This window comes from Cyclopterus lumpus, chromosome 6 (assembly GCF_009769545.1).
Source record: "Cyclopterus lumpus isolate fCycLum1 chromosome 6, fCycLum1.pri, whole genome shotgun sequence".
NCBI classification, from domain to species: Eukaryota; Metazoa; Chordata; class Actinopteri; order Perciformes; family Cyclopteridae; genus Cyclopterus; species Cyclopterus lumpus.
In genome coordinates, this window is record NC_046971.1 from 17,603,441 (window position 1) to 17,626,921 (window position 23,481).

At 43.0% G+C, this 23,481-nt stretch overlaps 1 protein-coding gene across 1 annotated transcript in view; it reads right to left on the bottom strand.

Annotated features, from left to right (window-relative positions):
* Positions 1–657: 657 nt before the first annotated feature.
* Positions 658–23,481, bottom strand: part of osbpl5 (oxysterol binding protein-like 5) — a 44,000-nt gene continuing 21,176 nt past the window's right edge. The window contains 22 exon segments of the mRNA XM_034535170.1: positions 658–2,469; positions 2,844–2,946; positions 3,031–3,145; positions 3,443–3,572; positions 3,764–3,943; positions 4,312–4,448; positions 4,557–4,646; positions 4,810–4,907; positions 6,338–6,436; positions 7,283–7,379; positions 7,556–7,654; positions 8,252–8,333; positions 9,009–9,193; positions 9,521–9,734; positions 15,319–15,481; positions 15,610–15,694; positions 16,277–16,480; positions 16,845–16,946; positions 17,277–17,357; positions 18,687–18,760; positions 19,014–19,119; positions 19,121–19,170. Of these exon segments, the coding sequence (XP_034391061.1) occupies positions 2,334–2,469; positions 2,844–2,946; positions 3,031–3,145; positions 3,443–3,572; positions 3,764–3,943; positions 4,312–4,448; positions 4,557–4,646; positions 4,810–4,907; positions 6,338–6,436; positions 7,283–7,379; positions 7,556–7,654; positions 8,252–8,333; positions 9,009–9,193; positions 9,521–9,734; positions 15,319–15,481; positions 15,610–15,694; positions 16,277–16,480; positions 16,845–16,946; positions 17,277–17,357; positions 18,687–18,760; positions 19,014–19,119; positions 19,121–19,150 (2,610 nt within the window). The 5' untranslated portion in view covers positions 19,151–19,170 and the 3' untranslated portion in view covers positions 658–2,333.

Sequence of the window (23,481 nt, forward strand, 5' to 3'; positions counted from 1 at the left end):
AAATGAGCCCCAACTCAACAAACTACAGCAATGAAATCCTGCTTTTAAATAATTAAATGAGATAATATATAATAGTAGAACAGTCAGACAGGACATTGTTTCCTCTTTAAATACTTATTAAATGAAATACTGGACCGACACCAACTAGGTGCGTTTCACTTTTATTCATATAAACGCATATGTTTGCTATATATATATGGCCCATTTATATTATTATTATTACAAATCCTCACATTTTAATGTTGTCTGCAATAAAAGGTCAAATATGAGCTATTTCTAACTGCTTCCTATATTTTTAGTTGTAACAGTGGATCTTATTTAAAAAAAAAATCTTGATTACCTCAACTCTTAAATAGTTTTAAGTGAAATGGAAATACTTAAGTAGCTAAATAATATACTTAATTACTCATGTACTGTACAGAATAGTACATTCCTTGAATACATGTATTTAGTTACTTTCCACCAGTTTGTAACCAACAGTTGGAAGAAGTTTCAGCTGGACTGCTGCAGTGGAGTTAACACACAACAGCCCCCTCTGGTGGAGAGCATTGGCTACAGCGGAAACTATTTTGTTCTGTAAAGTGAAGCCTTGAACACCAGAGGATATGTTTTTTCTTTTTTATATTACAAGACATTAATGACAACCAAATGCAGTGACAGGGTTAAAATGTTTTACTGTAGTGCTACAGTACTCAACAGGTATGAATGAAAACATCGGGTAACATGTTCTCTGTAGTTTCGTTCAATATGACAAATATCTGGCATGTAGAATCCCCACAACATGGCAGTAGAGTAGAAAACGGGAAAAGAATGAAAAGAACAAACAAATTAAGGTGTAAATAAAAGCATTCAAAGAGTCGACTTCCTTCTTGTGCTCTCTGAGTCTCTCCCATTGGGTAGATCAGGACTGGCAATGGAGACTGAAATTCAAGGGTTAAAAACCAGTAAAAAACCAAGATCACAGATCTGGTTTTGTATAGCACAACCATAATGGCTTACTCGCATACATGTGCTCCTTCACCATCTCATTCACTCACACAGACACACACGACAAACGCACACAACCCTGGGAGAGCAACTGCCGCCCCTGGTCTCCGTCCTTCCAGCTCATTTAGATTAGGAAAGTCAAGGTTAATCACGCAATAAATACATTCTGAAATCTCTTTTTTGAAACACAGACCTCCAGACAAATATATACAAATTGATTAAAAGAAGAAAGAAAAAACAACAACTCATTACTAAGTGTTTACATCTTAAAACAGACACTTGAAAGTGGTGTGGACCAAGATGCACACACAAACCCCTTCTATTAGGCCAAAGTATTGACATTATTTTTCATGTATTTTCACCCGTTCCCTCCATCCCTTCTTCCACACGCTGGTCCTCTATGTAACTGATTGTACGCACTAGTGTCGTGGTCTAGACCAAAAGCAGTGCTATGCTATTATCCCTTCTGTTACAGCACTACAGGCACACAAATACAAAAGACACTCTGTTTGGCTCTCTGCCCTGCCTCGTTCTATTATCCCTCCTTCCTTCCTTCTTTCCTTCCTTTGTGTCACTACAAACACACACAGTGCTCCCTGTAAACAAGTACTCTTTGTCCTTTCGGATTATAAATACTGTTTTGGTAAAATCATCATCATTAAAAGACGAGACAGAGTGTATTTGAGTGTACATTGATACAAAACGCACAGAATTGCACTGTTGGAAGATATTCCTTCTACATTTCTCTTGTTTTTCTTCTTCTTTTTGGCTTCAGCGTTTAAGGCCCACATCTGGAGTGGAAAGGGAGTAGGAGAAGTCCAAGCGGTGATCTGCCTGTGCCAATAGGGCCTACTGTATTGTAGGTACGAACAACACACATACAGGCACACAAACAGATAAACAGTATTGCAGGGCAATATAAAAAAGATACTAAGGAATGGTGAAACATCCTCTTTGTCATTTCTTTTTGCAAAATCATTCTTCATCATTTTAATCAAAATCTTTCCAGCCATGCTCATCTCTCATCCCTCACTTCCTGTCCAAAGTGTGTGGGTGCCAGTGCTATTTCAGTCTGGCTACACTAGGGGGTGCTGTTCCTCTCTGCAGATAACTGACAGGCGGTGGCGGTGGCGGTGGCGGTGGCTGTGGCGGTGGCTGTGGCTGTGGCTGTGTTTATTGCTTTATTGTCCATGCTCCTCCCCTCTCAGAGGAAACAAAGGGACAAAGTTGCCCTCTAAACACTGATCTGAGGTCTCTGCCCTCATCCGCTGATTGTAGTCTGTGCTTTTTGGAGGGATCTGATGCCAGATCAGTGCCAGAGGGAGACTGCTCCCTGAGGAGCGGGCTCAGGTAAAAACATAGTTGAGGAGGAGCTGGGAGACAAGCAGGACACAGAGGATGAGACAGTGGCGGCCCGTTAGCGACACGCTGTCGTCTGTTGCTTTTCGACGAGTCAGCTGACGACTCAGAGCCACCAGGTTCCTACGGAGAGAAAAGAGTTTGACAAAGATCAGCAGGAATTCAATCTAAACTATTTAAAACACAAAACAAACCTCTGGTTGTTTCGAGTTCTGACACTATTCATTATAACATTATGGATATTTTTGACACCACGTTGTATTCATTCAACAGTGGATAATAATGTGAGTTTCGAAAGTATATCATACAATGTTTTACACTATCCTCACCCTCAACTTAAACATGACTGTTTGAATTTGGGAAACATGTTTCTTTTCACTAATAACACAAAAACATACTCAAGGTCAGACATTATGCTTTCCAAATTCACTCCACACGCGCGCGCGTGCGTGAGTGCGTGCGTGCGTGTGTGAGAGTGTGTTGTGTGTTATTTTCACCGCTGGATGTCCTGCTGTGTCTTCTGTATGGATGTGATGGAGGCCTCTATCAGGGCAATGTCCTTCACCTCTTTATTGCACCGTCCACACTGGTTTGAGAATCCTGGGACATGACAGACGAGAACATTAGACGTGTGGAGCACGATTTAAAATGTTGTTAATTTTTGGATGTGTGTGCGCGCCTCACCTTCATTGTCCGAGGATTCGTGTGTAGGTTCTGGTGTGGTGCTGCTGCTCTCAGTGTTTTGGCTGCAGCTGGACGGCTGGCTGCTGGCCTTCCTTCGTTTCCCATTCATCTCGGCCTGGGAGGAGGTAGAAGAGTCTTAAGTGCAAGTTGTTCAAACTACAGGCAGAATTGACAATGAAATGCAAGTAGCTAGTAGCAGCAGATGTGTGGTTTAGCTGTCTGGGCATCACGGCAGCAAATAACAAGTGAGAAAGAAAGGGGCTGGTCATGCTCGTCACTGATTTGGAAACACCTAAATATCAGGTGCAGTCTGGCTTGACAGGAAGCAGTGCAGCTTTCCTTTTGATGACACACTCATTAATAATAGATCAACAGTGCTCTAGCATGGAGGTGTGTGACTGGTCTGGCTAACCTTCTGTTGGCTGGCCCAGCTGTGGCTGTAGGAGAGTCCGTTGTGTTGCCTCTGGTTTTTCTCGTGCGTCTGAACCACTCCGTCCTTCTCAAACTGAACCAGACAGCGCTCAGGGTCCCATGGTCGTGTGCTGCCAAACAGGACAATGTCATTAGCCGTGGATGCAGTATCATTTAAATCTGAACATATCATTATTGCCATGTTTTTCCTCTCCTTACTCTACAGCGCAATTATTGTTGAACTGGCCTAAAAGCTAAACTAAAAAGGCTGAACAGTGTGTGCCATCTGCTGTGTTTTGTTCGGGTGCGAGTGTGTTCATACTCCATGTGCCTGTAGGTCCACTCGGAGGTGACCGGGTCCTGATGGAAAAGTTGGGAGCTCCAAGGTTTCTCTCCTCTTTCCTTGGCTTCTCCCCGCTGAGCTTCCTCCAGCACAAACTTCTCCTGGGTGGCCCTGAGCTGGTCCCGGTCCATGATGGCACTGGTCACATGCTGCCAGAGTCTGTCACGAGCACAACAAAGTGACTTGAACACACGGCATCTTCCACATGTAACAACCCATAAGCCAGCAGGAGCTTTGTAGTTGTTAGCTTGCGATCTGGTTCAGGATCATTTAACACTAATGGCTGCATTTCATTTAGGTGTGCCATTTCCATACTGACACACATTACTGGAAACCATTGTTCATGTTATTAATTACATCAACCTGCTAAATGTATGCTGAGAGAGATTAGATGTTTGTTTCCTCAAATTGACGACCTTCAAATCAACAATAATGACACACTGACACACACACACACACACACACACACACACACACATACATACATACATACACACAATCTTGAGAAATAAGCATATGTTGTTTACCTTTCAGACTCAAACTCTCCCTGCTGGTCTATTTGGACCACTTGTCTCTTGAGGCGGCTGCTGCGAATGTCTGAGCTCGGGTTCCACAGCGTCTCCTGCTGGCCCGAGCGCTTCTCATTAATGAACACCTCATTGTCCTGAATTCAGCAAAGGCAACACAGTGTTCACTCCCATCCCATCCCACTGGAAAACATGCATCGTTTTTATGAACAATTTCCAGATCACAACTGGATGGACGCTCTCACCCAGTGTCCATCAATGGTGGCCAGTAGCTCCTCTCCCACACAGATCTTCCCGCTGATCTGATTCACAGAGCAGGAGCCTCCAAGGAAAGGCTGCAGTCAAAGTGTAAACATCTTTACTTGACCTGCTATTACCTGCTGTTCTCTTAGAATGCACAGGATCAATTTCCACTAATTAAGCAACTATCATAATCTAATAAAAAATAAAAATAACTAGCCAATGTACATTTACAAATATTACTGATATTACTTGTACCTTGAGTTTAAACTCCAGCTCTGTGAAACATTTTGTTTTCTCACACTCAATGGTAACCTTCCCACCCAGCTCTAGTGTCATGGTGCCGTACAGGATACCTACAGGAAGCAGATACAGTAATACAGCATCAGATCCACGAGCACATGAGAATGATGAGAATAACTCCATTCTGTTGGAAGTAAATAATTTGTGATCTAGTGCCGCAGTGTGCTCCCTCTCTCAACCGGGACAGACTGTTCTCAGTCCGTGGGGGCAACCCACCACCACCCTCTCTCTTTTACCATGCTTTGCCGATGTAACTTTTTCATCACCATTCATATCTATACAACCAATTTATGATTTAATCGTTGGCTAGAGCACAGCGGTGGAGAAAGAAGTAGCCTACTCAGAGCTTTTATTTAAAGGAGCAGTGTTTAGGATAGAAGGGGATCTAGCAAAACAGAAATGGGATATATAACATTCATACATATGTTTTCATCAGTGTATAATGACTGGAAACTGAGAATTCATTAGTTTAGAATGAGCTCTTCATATCTACATAGGGAGCGACTCTTCTACAGTAGCCCAGAACGGACCACTCAAACACTGGCGAGAGCCTTTCACACGTTTACGTTAGGCCGCCATGCCACTAAATCCTTCCACTGGTCCTTTAAGTAAAAGTAATACCAGAGTGTAAAAATACTCTGTTCTGCAGTCAGTCAAGTATGAACATCAAAATATATTTAAAGTACCAAAAGTATTCATTATGCCAAATAGCCCATTACAGAATAATATAGGCTATATTGTTTATACTTATTGATGCATTAATGTGGTCATCACTTTCATCTTGCAGCTTGTAAAGATGGAGCTTATTTGAACTACTTTATATACTTAATAATGATATACTACTTCATAAAACATCATAGTTTAAATTGCCTTATATTCTGTATTAAGACTCTTAATCTGCAAAGTAGCCAGTAATTATTATTGTCAAATATATATAGTGAAGTAAAGAGTGCAATATTTACCATGAGGTGTTGTGAAGTAGAAAGTTATATATAATATAAATACTAGTAAACTATAGACTGTACAAACTCTGATTGTGTCAAGTGTATTCTTTAGACAGAGTAGAGTGCTTGTGAATAATCCATGTCAGAGGCCTCTTAAGGCCAAGAACCTCGTGCACTCACAATATCCTCTCTGCCCCAAGAAACTGGATGGTCTTCTGTTTTGCAACCACTTCTTATCCTTTCTATAATAGATAGTGTACTTATTGTCTGTGTCCTTGTTTTAATTACCTCACTTACAATTGTATTTGAATAATGTAAAGTACAGTAGTTAACACATTTCAACCATGTAATAGTGTAAATAGTATTCAAGAGGACAGTGAAGGTGACTGTTACGTTTCATATTGACAAAATCGGATTGTTATTAACAACAGGATTAAGAGGGAGCACCAAAATTGACCTTTTGTTCCCACTTAAAGTGTTTAAACAATGTATGACAGATAATTAATAGTGATCAACAATATTTACTTAAGGCCTTGTACCTTTGCAGTGAGCGTACGGCATGGTGATGACATACTCCTCGTCCCTGCCCAGGAACAGCAGCCTGGCTTTGCCATCCAGAATAGCTGACAGAGAGTTACCTACAACAGGGAGAGTGAAGCACTTCATTAATACCACAGCAGCTACGACCCATAAAGAGAGCCGGGATGGCCACCACGGGGCTCTCATACCTTAGATGGCTGACCCGGCGGCTAGAAGCTAACAGTGTGAACCACACAAACACGGCAACAGTGCCGACAGAGCTAACGTTGTTAACCTGGGGAGGAACCGGATGGTTGGCTTTATGCCGGGACTGTGTTATCAACGGTAACCGCCATATGAGCACAATGCAGACGATTAGCCAGTGGGACACACTCACCACTTCCATTCACATGATGGCTATCCAATGCAGTTCTCTATTGCCATAGGTGTAACTTTGGTAACACTTCAGCATTAGTTAAGTGGGAGTAAACACTTAATTCATCATTCATAAAGCATTGTTCCACACTTTATAAATTATGGATTCACAATTTGTAAATAAAGTATTATATAATGCTTCATAGCGTGCAGTTATTATAAAGTGTTACCATTTATTTTTGTTTGGAATATTTGGTCAGAGGACCAGAGGACCAGAGAAAAGTCTCTCTCTGGTCCTCTGGCTCCGTAACACTTTATAATAACTGCACGCGATGATTATATAATACTTCATTTACAAATGGTGAATCCATCATTTAGAAAGTGTGGAACAATGCTTTATAAATGAATTAAGTGTTTACTTATACTTAACTAATGCTTCATAGCGTGTAGTTATTATAAGTGTTACCGTAACTTTAAGGGTACTGGTATTGTAATTTCTTTAAACGATACACAGCCCTAGTCGTGACCACCACATTACTTTAAATGTGTATTGATTACATTGGACAAACATATTGTAGTTTGCTGTTTACCATAGAACTTGGATTTGGCCAGGATGCTCCCATTGATTGAAAAACCATCCTTCCTATTGCAGATGTAAAAGGCAGAGATGGGCGGGTGATGGGACACCTGGGAGGGGAAAGAGACATTTGAGCAGCAGTGTGAGAAAAATTAGTGGTTAAGATACCTTCGCACATATTCATTTTAGACTTCATTTCACAGGTTTGTGCCCTGTCAAATATTTCACACAATGGATGAATCACGTCCGGTGCAATTTCATATTCTAGCTATGAATCTGGGTTCACCTGTTCAGCTATGTAGAAAGTGCAGCTGTCGGTTTGAGGATGAAGCCAGCAGCAGCGAAACGTTTCCCCCAAGATCGGGTTGTAAGGCTTCTTCAGACCCTGGGAATGCAAATGCATTAAATCACATTAGTATCAATGTAAGCATCTTCTGACACAAGGACAATTAACCAATGCTGGCTTATGTTGGGTGTTTTGCTGCCTCTGAGGAAATAAATTCCTAACGAGTGGAATCAAGTAGGAAGTGTCTCCTTGCGGTATTACGGCGGAAATCGAGCCAGAACAGAGTGATTTGTTGAGCGGCCAAGAAATGCGGTGTATATAATACAGAGAATTTCATGTTAGAAGATAGTGAGACCAACAAGGGCAGTGCTAATAATCTCCCAGTGCTCCCAAAACAATCGCTGCCGAGAGCCTGACGGTAGAGATTGTGCTGAAAGCTTTGGCACTAACCGAGCAGATGAATCCTCTGGTTACTGCTGATCTTTCAGATGGTAAAATGGAGATAGTTATTATCTGATGTCTGATGTCTTATGTAAAAACACTTTGAAGAGAGATAATTATGTTATAACTGCCAATCAATCATCTTTAAAAAAACAAAAACAGAAACAGGTGTTCATCTTATAATCAGGGTTGTCCTATATTTGGGCAATTATGATAAGAAAGGGGCATCTTGTACAATGAAGAACAACATCTTACCTTGGGCTTCTTGTAGAAGCCAGACAAGTACCATCGCAAAACCTGCTTGATCCGACCATATCCAGTCTCCTCCAGTGTCGCTCTGTGGCAGGAAATATGGGGAAGGGACCGGACACAATTATGACAAAGCTGGGTCCACATGCGATTTTAGTGGTTCCAAATATGTACCGAACTGTTACATACCACCGCCCCATAGGTGTGGTTCCCCATAAGATTAACAAGAGAAATATAACAATGAAACACTTATTCACTATTAACTTGAACATGAATAATTACAATTTAAAGTTAGTTATTATTATTACAGCAGCACTAGTCCCCCCCCCCCCTCATAGAACTGCCATTTCTTTCACGGAGACTTGCTTAATGTGCATGGACAGCCATTTAAAATCACATAAACATCCCATTCTATGAGTGTTTTGAACTTATAAACCATATCTGCATTGATTGATCAAGGCTTCAGTTTGTCTGTGAGCTTGCTTGTTTTACTACAGGAAGATGGGCTCACATTTTGCATCCCGTGGGGAATTCCCAGTAAGTTCCTGTGTAGTGCAGCGGATTGATTGTGGGGCGACATATCTTCTGATTTGTTGAGTAATAATCTTTATGGCATCAGCTATGAAGAACACCAGACTGTACCGCATGAACAATGTACTTGGGTGACATTATTATGTATGAAACTGCCAATCAGATTTACTTATTTATCGAAGGTACAATATATAGTGAGTAGTTCAGTGTACAGTGACGTTGAAATACTGACTGTGAGAGCAGATCTGCGTGGTAGTAATAGTCAGACAGCTTGTCCAGGAAAGAGCGGGGCTCCAGGATGAAGGTGGGCAGCACCACCTTGGATAGGTCCATGCCCGGCCGCAGCTGCTTCAACAGGGTCCAGATCAGACCCTTGTTCTCCTCTGATACAGTCTCCACTAGGGACGCCTCGCCAGCCTAAAGCAACACAGACATGAGCGCACGTTAACGGGGGTATCCTGTAGTCACATTGATGGCTCTCCGGTCAGAGATGTGGGTTGAGCAGTTGGGACATGCAAAGAGAGAACGAAGGCAGACAGTTATGTTTTAATTGAATACTGGGCCAGAGCAGGTAACGGATGGTGGATACAGTACGCCTGGAGGAGAAAACAGGTCCTTTGTTTTTAGATTTTCTTGCTGCCATTTTGAACACAACACAAGGTTAAAAAACTACTTTGAGGGAACTGTTACTTTAACAAAACAGGACACAGCTAGCTGCACAAGTACTGGAACTGTGCTACTCACCTCAGCCATCTCCTCTGTGCTTTGCTCTACATAGGCTGTGGCCTGTGGCCCTGGGGACAGCTCGTCTGATTGGTCCATGTCACTCTCCTCTGTCAGCCTTCCGCCGTTCTCATTGGCCGCGGTGTCCCAGTCATCATGAGCCTCGCGCTCCGATTTGTCTGAAAAGCCGTCATGCTCCATGTGGTGATTGCCCAGCAGCACACTGTCATTTAACCTAACAGTAACAGAAGAGACGAGAACACAAAGGTTATAATATTAATTAGCATCGCTGAAATTCAACCGCTATATTGCTGCTGTGTGTCCACCTTAGAAAACCTTTCTGGAAATAATGTAATGAATTACAGATAAAGAATAATCACATGATTGAATGAGGAAAAACAACAACTGCGCACTGATCTTTGACAGGTTGCATCGTAATTTGAATTGGTGTCATAAGTAGCTCTCATTATGTTATCACGTCATTACAGGGGATAATTCAATTGAGAGTAGCTAGAGGAAGCTTTAATGACTGTGATTAGACATTTATGATTTTTCCTCCAGGAAGGCCATCTATAAACAGATCAAACATCGCTAAAACTAAAATTACAGGCAATGAACCTTCAAGGCCCTGAATGGTGTTTAAATGTGTATTGAATTAGGGATCAAATCTCCATCTCCTCCTCCTACCAGCTATGATGAGTAAGCCCACTGCGTCAGTGACTATCCACTATAAACATTGGGCTGACCTGGCTGGGATGTATTTAGTTAATCTGACCTGTCTGGTTGCCAAGACAACCACAACACCATCTCATCCATCCCCGTTCACTGGTACTGAATGTGACTGGCAAAACACGCACACGCACAAGCACACGCACATGCAGTCTTGGTAACATAAAACCCAGACCACAGATCTGTCAGCATTTTAACAACCAGAACAAAGTTCACGCATCCACTTTTTAAATAGCCAAAGACAGGAAAAGCAAGAATGAGAAAGGGGGAGGGGTGAAATTCAAAGCTAATAGGGAACATCATGATTTCAATCCTTCAGCCATTTGACTTTAAACAGTGGCTGTTTGTGTCCTCTGTTGCGTGTACATGTCCAAGAACATACTCAAAGGGACTCGCAAGCAGACACAGATATGAAAGCAGGACTTAATCATACAATGCTCACTCAAAAAAGGTCAGATATTTCACAGATCCTCCACATTAGGGATCCTAACAAATGCAGTGAAACAGTGACGAAGGTCCGCTTAGTGTGTCATAGGCGATCAAAACTCCATTCAGTTATGGGATTGTGGTCACCCAAAAACCATGAAGCAGCTTATTTGCCCTAACAACAATGAAAGGGAGTTCAGTTTTTAAAAAGCCTGAGGGCTCGACAGACGAGAACAGTCACATTCTTGCGCACTCTGTGGATCACTAACCAGCCGCCAACATTATTTATTAACCCAGACACGCCCTTGTACAGAGGCGACCTTTCTTACCTCAGAGACATACAGCATACAGACAAACTCTTCGCCAGGAAACCAAACACCAACGAGGATTTCACCAGCAGCAGTCTGTCCTTATCTCCTCTCCTTTGCGCGTGTGAAGGTTTTTGATCCAGTGACTACAACGGTGCACTTTTGCTCCCTAGACTCTGGCACACCTGCTTCCTGGTTATTTCTGTCTGTGTGCCAATGTGTCTGAATGTGTTTGTGTGCGTGCGGGCGGGCTTGCGACGCCTGTATCTGCCGTCTTTTTCTGCGTGGTGTATGACTCTCATTCTACTTCATCTTCCTGCTCCTCTGTCAGTCATGTGACTGCAGGGGCTGCTGTGACTGGCTGGGAGAGAAACGGGAGACGAGGGAGAGCTGGGATGGATGGCCAGAGGGAGGGTACAGCCATGGAGGAGGAGGAAGAAGAGGAGGGGATGTCTAACGTCGACTCTAAATAGCATAAAAACGGCAACGCACACTGTGCGAAGAATAACTATAATTGATAAGTAACATGTATAAAGCATGTAACAAAAGGCAGACACAGGTGCATTTCAAAGCTTGGTGTAGCTAATAGTTACGTAGAATTTTTGTAAATGGTTTTAGACTTCTGTTGGCCACCACCTATGGGTGTTAGCTGCCTTGCAGATTAAATGCTGAGGAATATCTTGTTCATACTTGTTCTAATTGTCACCATTCAGAATGTGTATACCATTTTCAAATCATCTAATTAAGCTGCATTGTGAATATTCTTTTAAGACAATATAAATATCAGGACAAAATCAAAGGCTTACAAGACTTGAACAACCTCACACAACAGCATAAATCACTGTTTGGAAGACATTTCCACACTCCTTTAAAGACCTTTCTATCCTGCTAGTATAATTAATACTCTTTCCAGTGCCCCATAAAGCAAATTTTTAAACAATTTTACAAGGTGCTACTTCATACACTCAATGAAGCAAAGGTAAATGGGAGACTTCTGAACACTCAAAGCGCTGCACACTACATGTCAGCATACACACACATTCACACTCTGATTGCAGGATCTAAACTAATGCACATTCACACACACATCTGGGATTCAGCCCAAGGACACTTTGACATGTGGACATGTGACATGCGGGGCTAGAGATTGAACCACAGATCTTCTGTTCACAGGATCTACCTCGGAGCCACAGCAACCCCAGACGTTGAGAGGCACAAAATAAGGCAAAAATCACACTATACTCCCACTGTTCCAGCACAAAAGTCACGCTGCTCCTCTGTGATCATATGCCACATTTCCTTATTGGAGAATGCCACACCACCTCTCTCTCTATTTTTCTATCACACAAATACAGGCTTCACAGAGCATTAACTGAAAGAAACAAAATAACAGTGGATAATTTTAGCAGAAGCACGCTAAAATTAGATTCCATTTGCAGGGTCATGTATTTTCGAGGGTAAATTAGGTACAATAGGCAGAGTGGCTACAGCAGATACAAGAGAGCCACAAGACTCCTGCCTCGAGGGCCTGGCCCCATTGGGCCGGCCTCTTTCGTGAGGCCTCCTGCCTGGTGGGCCGGCCTCCTGCCTCCTACCCGACCCTCCTCTTCCTCCTTCTGTTTCATGGATTGTGGAGGTCTGGATCGTGGTCCATGCCTACTACTCATTATTCATATATTTCTGTCATATTCATTGAATGTGTTTTAACTCTGTAACGCTGTTCATTCTGTACACATGACATCTATTACTTCTGTCCATCTGGGGAGAGGGATCCTCCTCTGTTGCTCTCCTGGAGGTTTCTTCCCTTTTTTCCCTGCAAAAGGGTTTTTTCCTGATCTGATGTGAGGTCCTGGGACCGGGATGTCGTATGTGTACAGATTTTAAAGCCCTTGAGGCAAATATGTGATTTTGGGCTATACAAAATAAACTGAATTGAAGACTAAATGTAAATGTTTAACAATGGTCCAAAGCTAGTTGCCTGGCAACTGGACAAACATTACAGTCATGGCATGAATATGATTACTAATTGCAGGATCTCCTATTTTTCCTTCATGCTGTCACTGTCTTTGTATTGATGTCACAGCATTGGATGGGAGACGATATGCTTGAACACTCTTTACTGCTCCTACTGTTCATATTCCACAGATTAGCGTAGAGGGACCTAGTAGAGGGAGCCCTCGTCCTTAGCACAGTATGGATCACTAACTTGTCACAGGAAGCTGGAAACAATCCGGAATCGGCTACCATATGCGTCCCTCCAGCTGAGAGAGAAGGTATGGTCTCCTTGGGAGGCGCTATGGCTCCCTATTCAGCAGTTTCAGAAGCAGGGGAAACTATGGGTTCCCCGGCCAGTTTGTGGCGCCCCTGTTGCACTCTGTCCAGTGTCATCCGAATGAGTGGAATTGGAGGGAAGGCATACAGAGGGCAGGCTGACCGAGCATGAGCTAAGGCATCCTGTCGCCGAGGACTGGTTCTCTCTATTAGGGAGTAGCAAAGGGGACAATGTGATGCCTCTGAGGCAAAGATGTCCACCTCCGCTCTTACATACCGGCTCCAAATCAATCCGTCTACATCTGGATGGAGCCTCCAAGCTCCCTGTAACGGCCCTTGGCTGGACAGCACAGCTGCTGCAATGTTCTGCGCCCCTGGGAAATGAATAGCCTTGAGGGTCAGAAAGTAGGGAAATGCCCACATAAGGAGCTGTTGTGACACTGGCAGTCCCTGCCTGGACCTGGTGCCTCCCTGATTAATATAACACACTGCCAAGGTGCTGTCTGTCCGGATGAGAAGACGCCGGCCCTACAGTGCTGGGAGAAAATGTTGCTCTCGCGATTTAAAGGGGACTTAAGGAAAGAAGACCCAGAGGGACGACCATGGACGCTGTTGTTAGCATGCTCAGCATGGAAGCAACTGAATAGCCTCCACTCTCTTCTGGGAAAGGAAGGCTCTCATTGACTGAGTCGAGAGTCATGCCCAGGTAACCTACCCTCTGGCGAACTGTAAGATTGCCCTTTGAGTAGTTCCCGTAAAGCCTAGTCGGCTCACATGGCCAAGGAACATATCTGTTAACTCCGACTGCCTGTGGTGCAGTCGGAGTTAACAGATATGTTCACATATGTGATATAGTTAGCCAATTGTCCAAGTATGGTATGATTGTCAAACCTCTGGCTTGCATGGGAGAAAGGGCGGCTGCCACGCACCATGTAAATACACAAGGGGTCAGTGAGACACCGAATGCCATCACTTTAATTTGATAAGCCTGTCTTCGGGCAAACCTGTTGTGAGGTGCAACAGGCACGTGAAAATAGGTCTCCTTGACAAACCAGGCCTTCTGTGCTACTGACGAAGGAACATCTGCCATTCAGAACATACAAAATGACAGAACCTTTAAAGACTCAGGTTCAGGATTGGGCGAAACTCGCCATCCTTCTTTGGAATGAAAAAGGTACACTGAATCGAACCCGCTGAGCCGTGTATGCAACTCTACAGGCTTGATTGATCTTTGTCTAAGAGGGCGACAATTTCCTGCCTGAGGGCAAAGGAATTTTCGGGATCTCTGACCAGTCATTCCCACCCACAGAAAGTGGGTGGCTGGTATCAGAACTGTAGTGTGTATCCCTTGGAGAGTGCGGACTCCACCCAAGGATCTGTTGTCTCCCTCTCCCAGTAACTGAGGTGCTGCTGAGAGAAGCGTTCGACACCGGCCCCGCCGCGCACCTCAGGTCAGGGCCGAGAGCCTCATCTGGCGGCATTATCAGAGGCAATGGTAGGTTTGACTAGGACCATACGCTCAAATAATTTTTTTGTATTAACTGTGTCCGTGTGTGTAAAACACATGTTACATTTTTGTAATATAACATTATTATTTGAAACAGATTTGAAATTGTAATACAATAGTAGCATAATATACAATGTATACAGTTCACAGCATTACATTTGATATCCTCCCTTCCAAACTCACATTATTACATTTTCTGGCACTGCAAGATCTCAAATCACAATTGTGCGTGACAAATAGTTTCACAAAGAAATCTATATTTACCAGGATGACGGACCCTACCTAGCAGCTAACCTTGTCTGTTGCGTTTGGGGCCGGTGTTTTGCCTTTCGCTAAGAATAATTCTGGGTGTTTCTTCAGCTGCTGCTCTGAGATGATGACCAGGAACCACAGATGTATTTCAGGGAATTTCTGACTGCATAAATGCGTCCGGTAGAAATACCAAATTGCCGCACAACAACTTTGAGTTTGAATACAGGAAATGTAGATCATCCAATGACAACGAATACATGTAAGATGGAGATAAATGATGAGTGAGGCACTTTAATTGTCTGCAGCTATATGAGTGTAGTACTTACTGTAGCAGCTCTGCATCAGTGAGTGCAGTAGACTGCAGCAGGTGGAGTATATGGGAGGACTCTGAAGATGTGATTATATCTCCTTCTTTCCCACCTTTGGCCGTCAGCTTGTAGAGACTGGAGCAGCTGAGAGCCAGCTCCAAGGCATCCATCCAGCACCGCCCTGGAGGGACGGGCACATTTTAGAGAAAGGGAAGGAGCACATTCAATAAATTCTGCTTCGCAAAAAAAAAATAATAAAAAATGCTAGAATGTACATTTCCAACCAAAACGACCAGACACATGGCTCACCGTCAGACTCGGACGCTGCTCTGAAGATCAGGTAGTTGCTGGGTAGAGGCTGCGTGATGGAGCCAACGTTCTCTCCTTTGGGACCCTGAGCGTACGGATGAAACGGTGAGTCACACTTCATGCCATCTTAAGTCATGTTGCACCAACGGAAGCAAATGGCTCTCTCAGGGATTATGAGCATATTGGAGCACTAAACAGTGGAATTAGCAATTCAAAATTCAAACTATTGGGTGAAACAAAATTAAAACAGAATTTACATACAATTTTAGAAAAAGCTGCTTTGTTTCAATCTTGCACTGCAAGTAAACATTTTTAATTTAAAGCATTTTCATTCAGCGTTGCTAAATAAAAAAACATTTTTTTAAATTGTCATGACAACAACAAAAAACAATTTATTTCCAGCTTCAATGCTGGTTTCATGTATGGCTATCAATTTCAAACCAATAAATTTTGCATTTTGCAAAAAACACAATTAGACTTAATCAAAACTAACATCTAAATATAGAAACATATTGGATTATCCTAGTTTTGAGTGAATAGTTTCATTTAGATCTTAGTCTGTGTCACTATGATGAATAGTGAGGCAGACTGAAGTCTGTAGACTTGTTAATCATTCGTTATCACTGGATTTTAAAAACATAACAGTGGGCCTCCAAACATGCCTGACCTTGAAAGCCCAGATGGATTTGTCCAGCGGGTGATAGACCTTGAAGCAGAAGCCGTCCTTCTTGGAAGGTCTCTCAATCAGCTTGCAAGCACTGAGCAGGATGGTGCCTACCCATTGGTCCGCTTTGGGCGTCTTATAGATCAAAAGAACTCCAGGCTTCAGTGCACACCACAACTTGGTCCAACTCTTTAAAGAGCCACGGATCTAAAGGTGGCCAAGGGATGAGATAGGGGGACATTTTAGTATCAGATAATATCGGGAACACAAGAAATATGATGTTGCTTGGGTGATCCATATTCTACCCCTTATCTGGGGCCGGGTCGTGGGGGCATGTGAAAGGTATTATACATAATAAGGAACTACAGCACTGACAAGGTGCAAAAACGGCTAAACACAAATACATTCTGAGGCGTAGATAGTTTCAATGTGCCATGATTATTTGTAACAAGAAATTTACAAATTATAACTAGGATGATAACTAGCAAACGGCATAAATGACAGATTTCAAAGTCTGAATAGTGTGCCTCTACAGATATAATTATTTAGTGTCTAATGCACATCACCACACCTTTAGCCAGTTGGACATGATGACAACACTGGGATCCTTTAGTGCACTACATAGTTCTCTAGCCGCCCGTTTCTTCTCTTGCCTGTAGTTCTGCTTTTGGAGCTGTGAAACAGAAGAAAACCAACACATGAGTCATCAGTCTTACTGGTCAGGGGACTGATCTGACAGTAGCAACACTAGATGGTAGCAGAGTTAACCAAATGCTCACAATCATGCTGTTGTCTTTGGTTAACGATTAACATGGTTCAGTGTTGATCATTTGAAAGAAACAAAGGGGTACACGTTTAAAATACAAAAAAGGTTCCCAAATGTCTCATGTACATTCATCCCCCATACTGAAAAGCTAAATCACAAGACCTTTATGATACTTCCATTTGCACAATAATATTAAACATTTTGCACATCCATCTCATGTAAGGAAGTGATGTGTACCTTAAGAGACTCCTTACGGGCCAGCTTCTCTGTGGGGGAGGGGCAGTCCTTCTCAACACCATTAAACATCCTGGACTCAGACTGAAGGAGGGAGGAGAGGAGACAGTCAGCAAGAATGGCGAGGAGGGAGAGAGAGAGAGATTTAAAAGACAAATACTTCTGTGGAGATTTTTTGTTTACCAAAGATAGATTAATAATCTAGATCCATTGTAAAAAACAAAAACATTTGGGATGACATTTTAGAATATAATGGCACAGCCCTTTTAGCCAAACAATTTTCAGTCGTGATGTCCTGCCAGGTTAACTGACTTTACTGGCATTATGAACTCCACATTTAATGTTTCCCCTCAGCCATGTGGCTCATCCGATCCGTTTGTATGAAGCGGGCGGGTGGCCCTTTCTAACAGAAAGGTAATTTAGGAGGCACTTCTGGTGTTGTGACCACAAACTTCCTCGGTAAGCGATTAAAGGGCACCAACTGTATGAGTAGAGTCTCAGTGGTAAATTATACCGTGGTTTCTCCGTGATATGTAAATAAATGCATTACTACTGATTGTTTATGTACTAAATCAAAATGACTCACACTATTAATTGGTGAGCCATCACATGCGTTTAGTCTTATCTTTTTGTGTTCAAAGAAGCAATTGTACAAAGCGTAGTACACTATTACAACCCTGTATGAATTGCATCATGTGAGCATAAGGCTGTACTCTGTCTCCTTTTACCCCATAGGGCATTCAGGGTTGAAGAAAGGGCAAAAGGCCAGAGATGCAGCTGTGCCAGTGAATTATTCCACATATAAATAGGCGATATTGCAAGGCGAGGCAAAGCGACAAGAGGAAAGAACACAAGGTGATATTAGCCGGTTGCTATTGGAAACATTTATTGATCTCTAGTAATTAGTGTTACTAAAGAAAGGAAACCGATTGTTCGGACTAATACAACACAGGCAGCACCAGGACAATAAAGGGCTTGGTCAAAAACATGACTCGTGGTGCTGATGACACAGTTCCCACCATGGGCCTGACATAAAATTACAGATCTTATTTTAGGGCTGTGTATTGGCATACAAGCGTAGTAAAACAGTTGGCTTTTCTTAATCAAACAGTGAGATCAATATTTATTACCGTCCCTGTAACATCCAACATCATAGGACTGCTGCATCGCTACTTTTTTACATCCCTAGCTTTTATAGGATGTACATTGGTGCAGTGTCAGGACTTAAATGCACTGAATGTCTGAAACAAGGGGGGCAAAATAACAATCTTGTATAAAATGCTAGTACATGTTTCAGGTGGCTAATACTACAAGCAATCAGAGGAAAATAAATCATCATAGATTACAAAAGGAAAGGGGCTCACCCAATGAGTCAGTGAGAGTGAGCTGCCCAATCAGGATCTGTGTTCTTACCTTGTTGCCTGGTGATTGGGCAGGACTAAGTTCATCACTCAGCATGGAGAGACCGTTCCTGTCTGTGTCACTGCCTGGTGGGAAAACCACAACACACAGTCACATACAAATGAACTCTGTGAATATACCTGCTGACAGACAATTAAAGCATGGCAGCCCGGGAAGCAGATACAAAGCAGCAGTTGAGGTTTATTGATTTGTATGGAATAAGCACGGCACAGCACGGTATGACATCATGTCAGAGACACTGGAATCCACTGGCACACGTTACTGAAATATCATTATATTCACATTTCATTCGACAACTTTGACCTCTTGGTCTTTTACCTGGGCTGAGGCTGTAGAGGTCGTTGTCTCCCCCATAAGACAAGTTCCGGGTGAGGGTGCGAGGGTCAATTTTAGGGGGGGAGGTGGCGTTGGGGCACAGAGAAAAACCTCCGATGGAACAAATTCTCCTCCTTCATCCTGACAACCTGCTCGTCCTCTGCAGGGAAAGAAGGAGAAGATTTGGAAAGGAAGGAGGATGTTTTTGTTGTTGATTGGAACAAAATGTTACAAGATCTTTGCATGCATTTGTTCATCCAATATTAGGATATAAAAACAGTACAAGTGCTTTATCCGGTCTCTGTAGCTCTTTTCTTTTGAACATAATCTTACTTGTTGTCGCTCTCTACATCCCAAACTCTGAGCTCTTAGACTCCATCCCTGTCTCTTCTGTTGTGTTTTATCTATCCGTCTGTCTGGACCCTCACACGTTCTCTCCTCCCCAACACTAACAAAGACTTACTGTACCAGGACACGTCAGCCAGTCCACATAATAGCACTGGTGCGTGGCAGTGACAAGCAGTTCAGGCTGCACATTGTCAGTGTATATGACAGATAGCATCCCCAACCAAGTCCAGTAACTCTGTCCACAGAGAATCCCTGTCCAAGACGACCCCCACCACCATTGCCACTCCTCCTCCCTCCTCCCTCGTCCCTGTCGGCCTGCAACCACAGACTTGCTCCAGAAAATTGCTTCGCCCCTGAAAATGCTGCTTCTTCTGTCATTCCCTTGATATCCACAAGGATCCCATCTACTAATGAGATGCACATCTCAGCACACAAAAGGGGACACATGCAGTGACAGCCGATGTGGGCAGGATCAAGTTGTGCCTCTGCAAAGACACAATGACAATCAGTTTGCCTGTTTTCTCCTCTTTCTCTCTTGTGCGTTGTTTCTCCTCGACTGAGGCTCAGTAACTATTGACGAGTGGCAAACTATTCAAAGCATGTTAATAACAACTGCTGAGGATCACGGCTGTTTCCAGACAAAATGCTTGATGTTCAAATGGTTAGTGAGCTGATCCGGAGCTGACGGTGAAACACTGAGGTTAATGGAGCGTCGCTGTTACCACCTGGGTCTATCTGGACAAGCCGTACTGTTCTCTACTCGGATCAATATAATCCCATTTGTTTTCTTTCAGTGCACAAACACAAAACAGTCGACGAGACCCTCCGACTCCCAGCCTACAGAGCAGTCTCGCCTACAAAACCTCAATTACAAGCCCCTAGAACTCCGTGATACATAAAATTCATTCGTAGAACATTTTCACACACTGATTCATCTTTTCACTCTCCCACATACAGTAATTAAACAGTGATTACACTGGTGCACGAGGAGAGCGCTGTTTCTCAAAGTGTACGTACTAGTGAGGGATAGAAGTAAAAACCTGCGGGGTTGACAATGGCTTAAAGGGTGGAGGAATCTTTGCGGTTAACAAACTGTCCCCTCCCTCTCAAAGTACATATATGCACATATTAAAAATACACAAGCACACTCGCATCCATATCCGTCCACACCACTCCCTGCTTCCCTTCGTTTTCCACTCTGTCTCTGTGACTCATTCACTCTGGCCTCCTGGCTCTCTTCTTATTTCTGATCTCGCAATCTCTTCTGTCCATTTCTTCCTCCTGCCCTTTGCTCCTTTGTCCTTTCAAAGAGGCAGCTATAAACAACCAAGACATAAAAGGGGAAAAGGTACATTTATTCTTTCCGAAAAGGAGCCTTATTTGACCTTGTGGATGAGGTCTAGGAATAGTATTCCATTGCTGCAGTGCAAGCGTGCATGTGTATACAGTGCAGAACCCTGAGTGCGGTGGAGGCTGCATGGAAAAGAGCATGAAGCTTTCGCATTACACAACAGTAAACACAATGGGCTGCCAACCTGTATCAAGAACGACACACATGGGGAATTAATACCGCTTACAGTGCGGGCCCAAGGGCGGGTCAAGATGTGGGCAGACATAGACTATAGGACCAACCAATCACAGCTGGTTCTTACAGATGCAGGGTGGAGATTTGCTGGGAAGAAGGACTCTGTGTGTGTGTGTGTGTGTGTGTGTGTGTGTGTGTGTGTGTGTGTGTGTGTGTGTGTGTCTGTCTGTCAGTCATGTGGGGGGTTGACTAAAGGTATGATGGAGTCATGCCAGAGCAGGGAGGTCCAGAGACGAGGAAAAGCTGTGTGTATTTATTTATTTTCCAGTCAGGAACAAAGGCTTAATGTACTGTTTCTATACTCTGCAAATTTAACAACAACAGACAATATAAGATGAGAATCTCATTTAAAACGAACATTATTAAACATCTTTGTCATCACATGCATGTAAACACCTATTTCTTTTTGGATATGCTATTTAGATAAAAAAAAATATCTTTGGCAATTGAAATGACAATAGTATTGTCTAACATGTGTTCAAGTTCACATGTGCCTCGTGTGTTTGCTGTCTGTTGACAGTCAGTGGCCCAATATTAAGACTGCAAACTTGTGTGTGTGTGTGTGTGTGCGCGCGCGTGCGTGTGAGAGAGCATATTACACCGTCTAGACTGAGCATGCTCGATGTGTTTGTATCGTGTGGGGGCCAGTCAGTTGAGCATATAAGGAGGCCACCCCGATAGTGTATGCATAGCGTTTGTTGCATGACGTCAGCTTTGAAAATGAGTGTGTGGATTGGCATACGTGGCTGTAAGTGTGTGCTTGCCTTGTTACTGCAGACTGTAGGGAGGATTACGCATGCACACGATGTAGCGCCAGAGGAGAGAAAAGGCTCCTCTCCAGGACCAGCAGCAGTGTGCATTATTCACAAGCACACAGGCGTGAGAACACGCACGCATGCTGTGTTACAGTATTTCAAAATCAGAGGACATCTATATTAGTTCATACTGGTAAGCATTAACATGCTTCACAACAAGAGCATATTTAAAACTTGATCAAACTAAACTGTTTCCAAATATAAATAAAAAAACTGAGGCTACAAAGTTCAGCGGTAGCCTTTACAGAAGTAAGGGAAGAAGCCGTGCGTGTCATAGAGAAGGTGCCACGGTGAGGGGAAGCATAACTGGACATCAACAGCAAAAGGGCATTCAGATATATCCGTGGGACCAATTGCAGTGGGGCCCTCAAACATACAAACAAGAAGTTGTAAATTAAACATTAATTAGTGGTACTTTGTACACCTTGTGTGACCTGGCTAGGAGAACTCTGAAATAGAGGAACCTCAATTTAACTCAGTGAGTGAAAATATATGGTTTTTCAAGTCACATCAGTTTATCTATTGACAAAGGAGAAAACATGAGGAACCAGTCCAATGAGAACCCAAGGAGAAATTCAAACACATTAGGCAGTCATTCTACCTGTTGTTTGACCTTCTAATAATACTGAAATATAACATGCAATCATGCTGAACCTCAACTCTCAAGAATTCCTGTCCACAGCACCTACAGTATAACATGTAGTCCTTCTACACATGTGCCAGGCTAATATTTACCCAGTGATAGCAACAACTTGTGGAAAAGATAACAGAAAGGTAGCAGCACCAGTCCAGTCAATAACACACACACACACACACACACACAGTCACCTTGAACTAAGAGAAAGACAGATACAAACACAACAACTAGTTATCTGACCCACAGTTACCTTGTCGAGGTGAAAGCACTTGTCTTGCTGTTACATGTGGCATGCTCGTGTTTAGTAATCATTACACCAACTGGGAGGAGTGATGGAAAACAGAGAGCGGTGTTGGGAAGAGAACATGTTGACATGTTCCAACTTGTATGTTGTCAGCATGCTTGACTGATCTAACGAGCATTAATCTCAATCTCTAAGGGACATACAAGGCTGGGGCTGCAGATGTAGTGGCTGATAGTAACCCTGAGAAGTTTGTATTATTATAATATATATGATATAAAAGCACCACTACAGGAGTGTTATTGGCTTGAAACGACACAGAGATGTTCAACAGTAGTTGAGACCAAGCTAAGTACACAGGCTGGCTCTGTCCCACTCCTGTATTGTACAACTGTTGCTTATCAGCTGAAAGAGGTTGACCTAGTAAGTTCACACTGAAAAGGCTACTTTTGGTTTACACAATGTCTAGTAATCCTAAATTATACACCGACACTCAATCTGTCAACACTAAAGCTATTTAAGGAAGGAAATGGCATGTGGAGTCCCCCAAATGCCTGATTTCTCTGCGGTATTTGATTTATATTGATTCAATAATTCCATATAAGTTTGGCTGGAAAGAAGGCTGGAAAGAAATTATAGAAGAGTTGGATGATGAGGAGGAGCTCCTGTGCCTAGAATTAATAAAGGTGGGTGTTGTTGTCACAGGATGTGAGGGTACTTGTGAGGAAAACTCATCTCCTGGCCCTGATGTGAAAACAAAGTTCTGAGGCGTCTGCGGTGCCTGGAGTCATATTGTTTAGGAGGTACACAATGCGTCTCTGCAGCTCTCTGCTAGTTCCACAAAC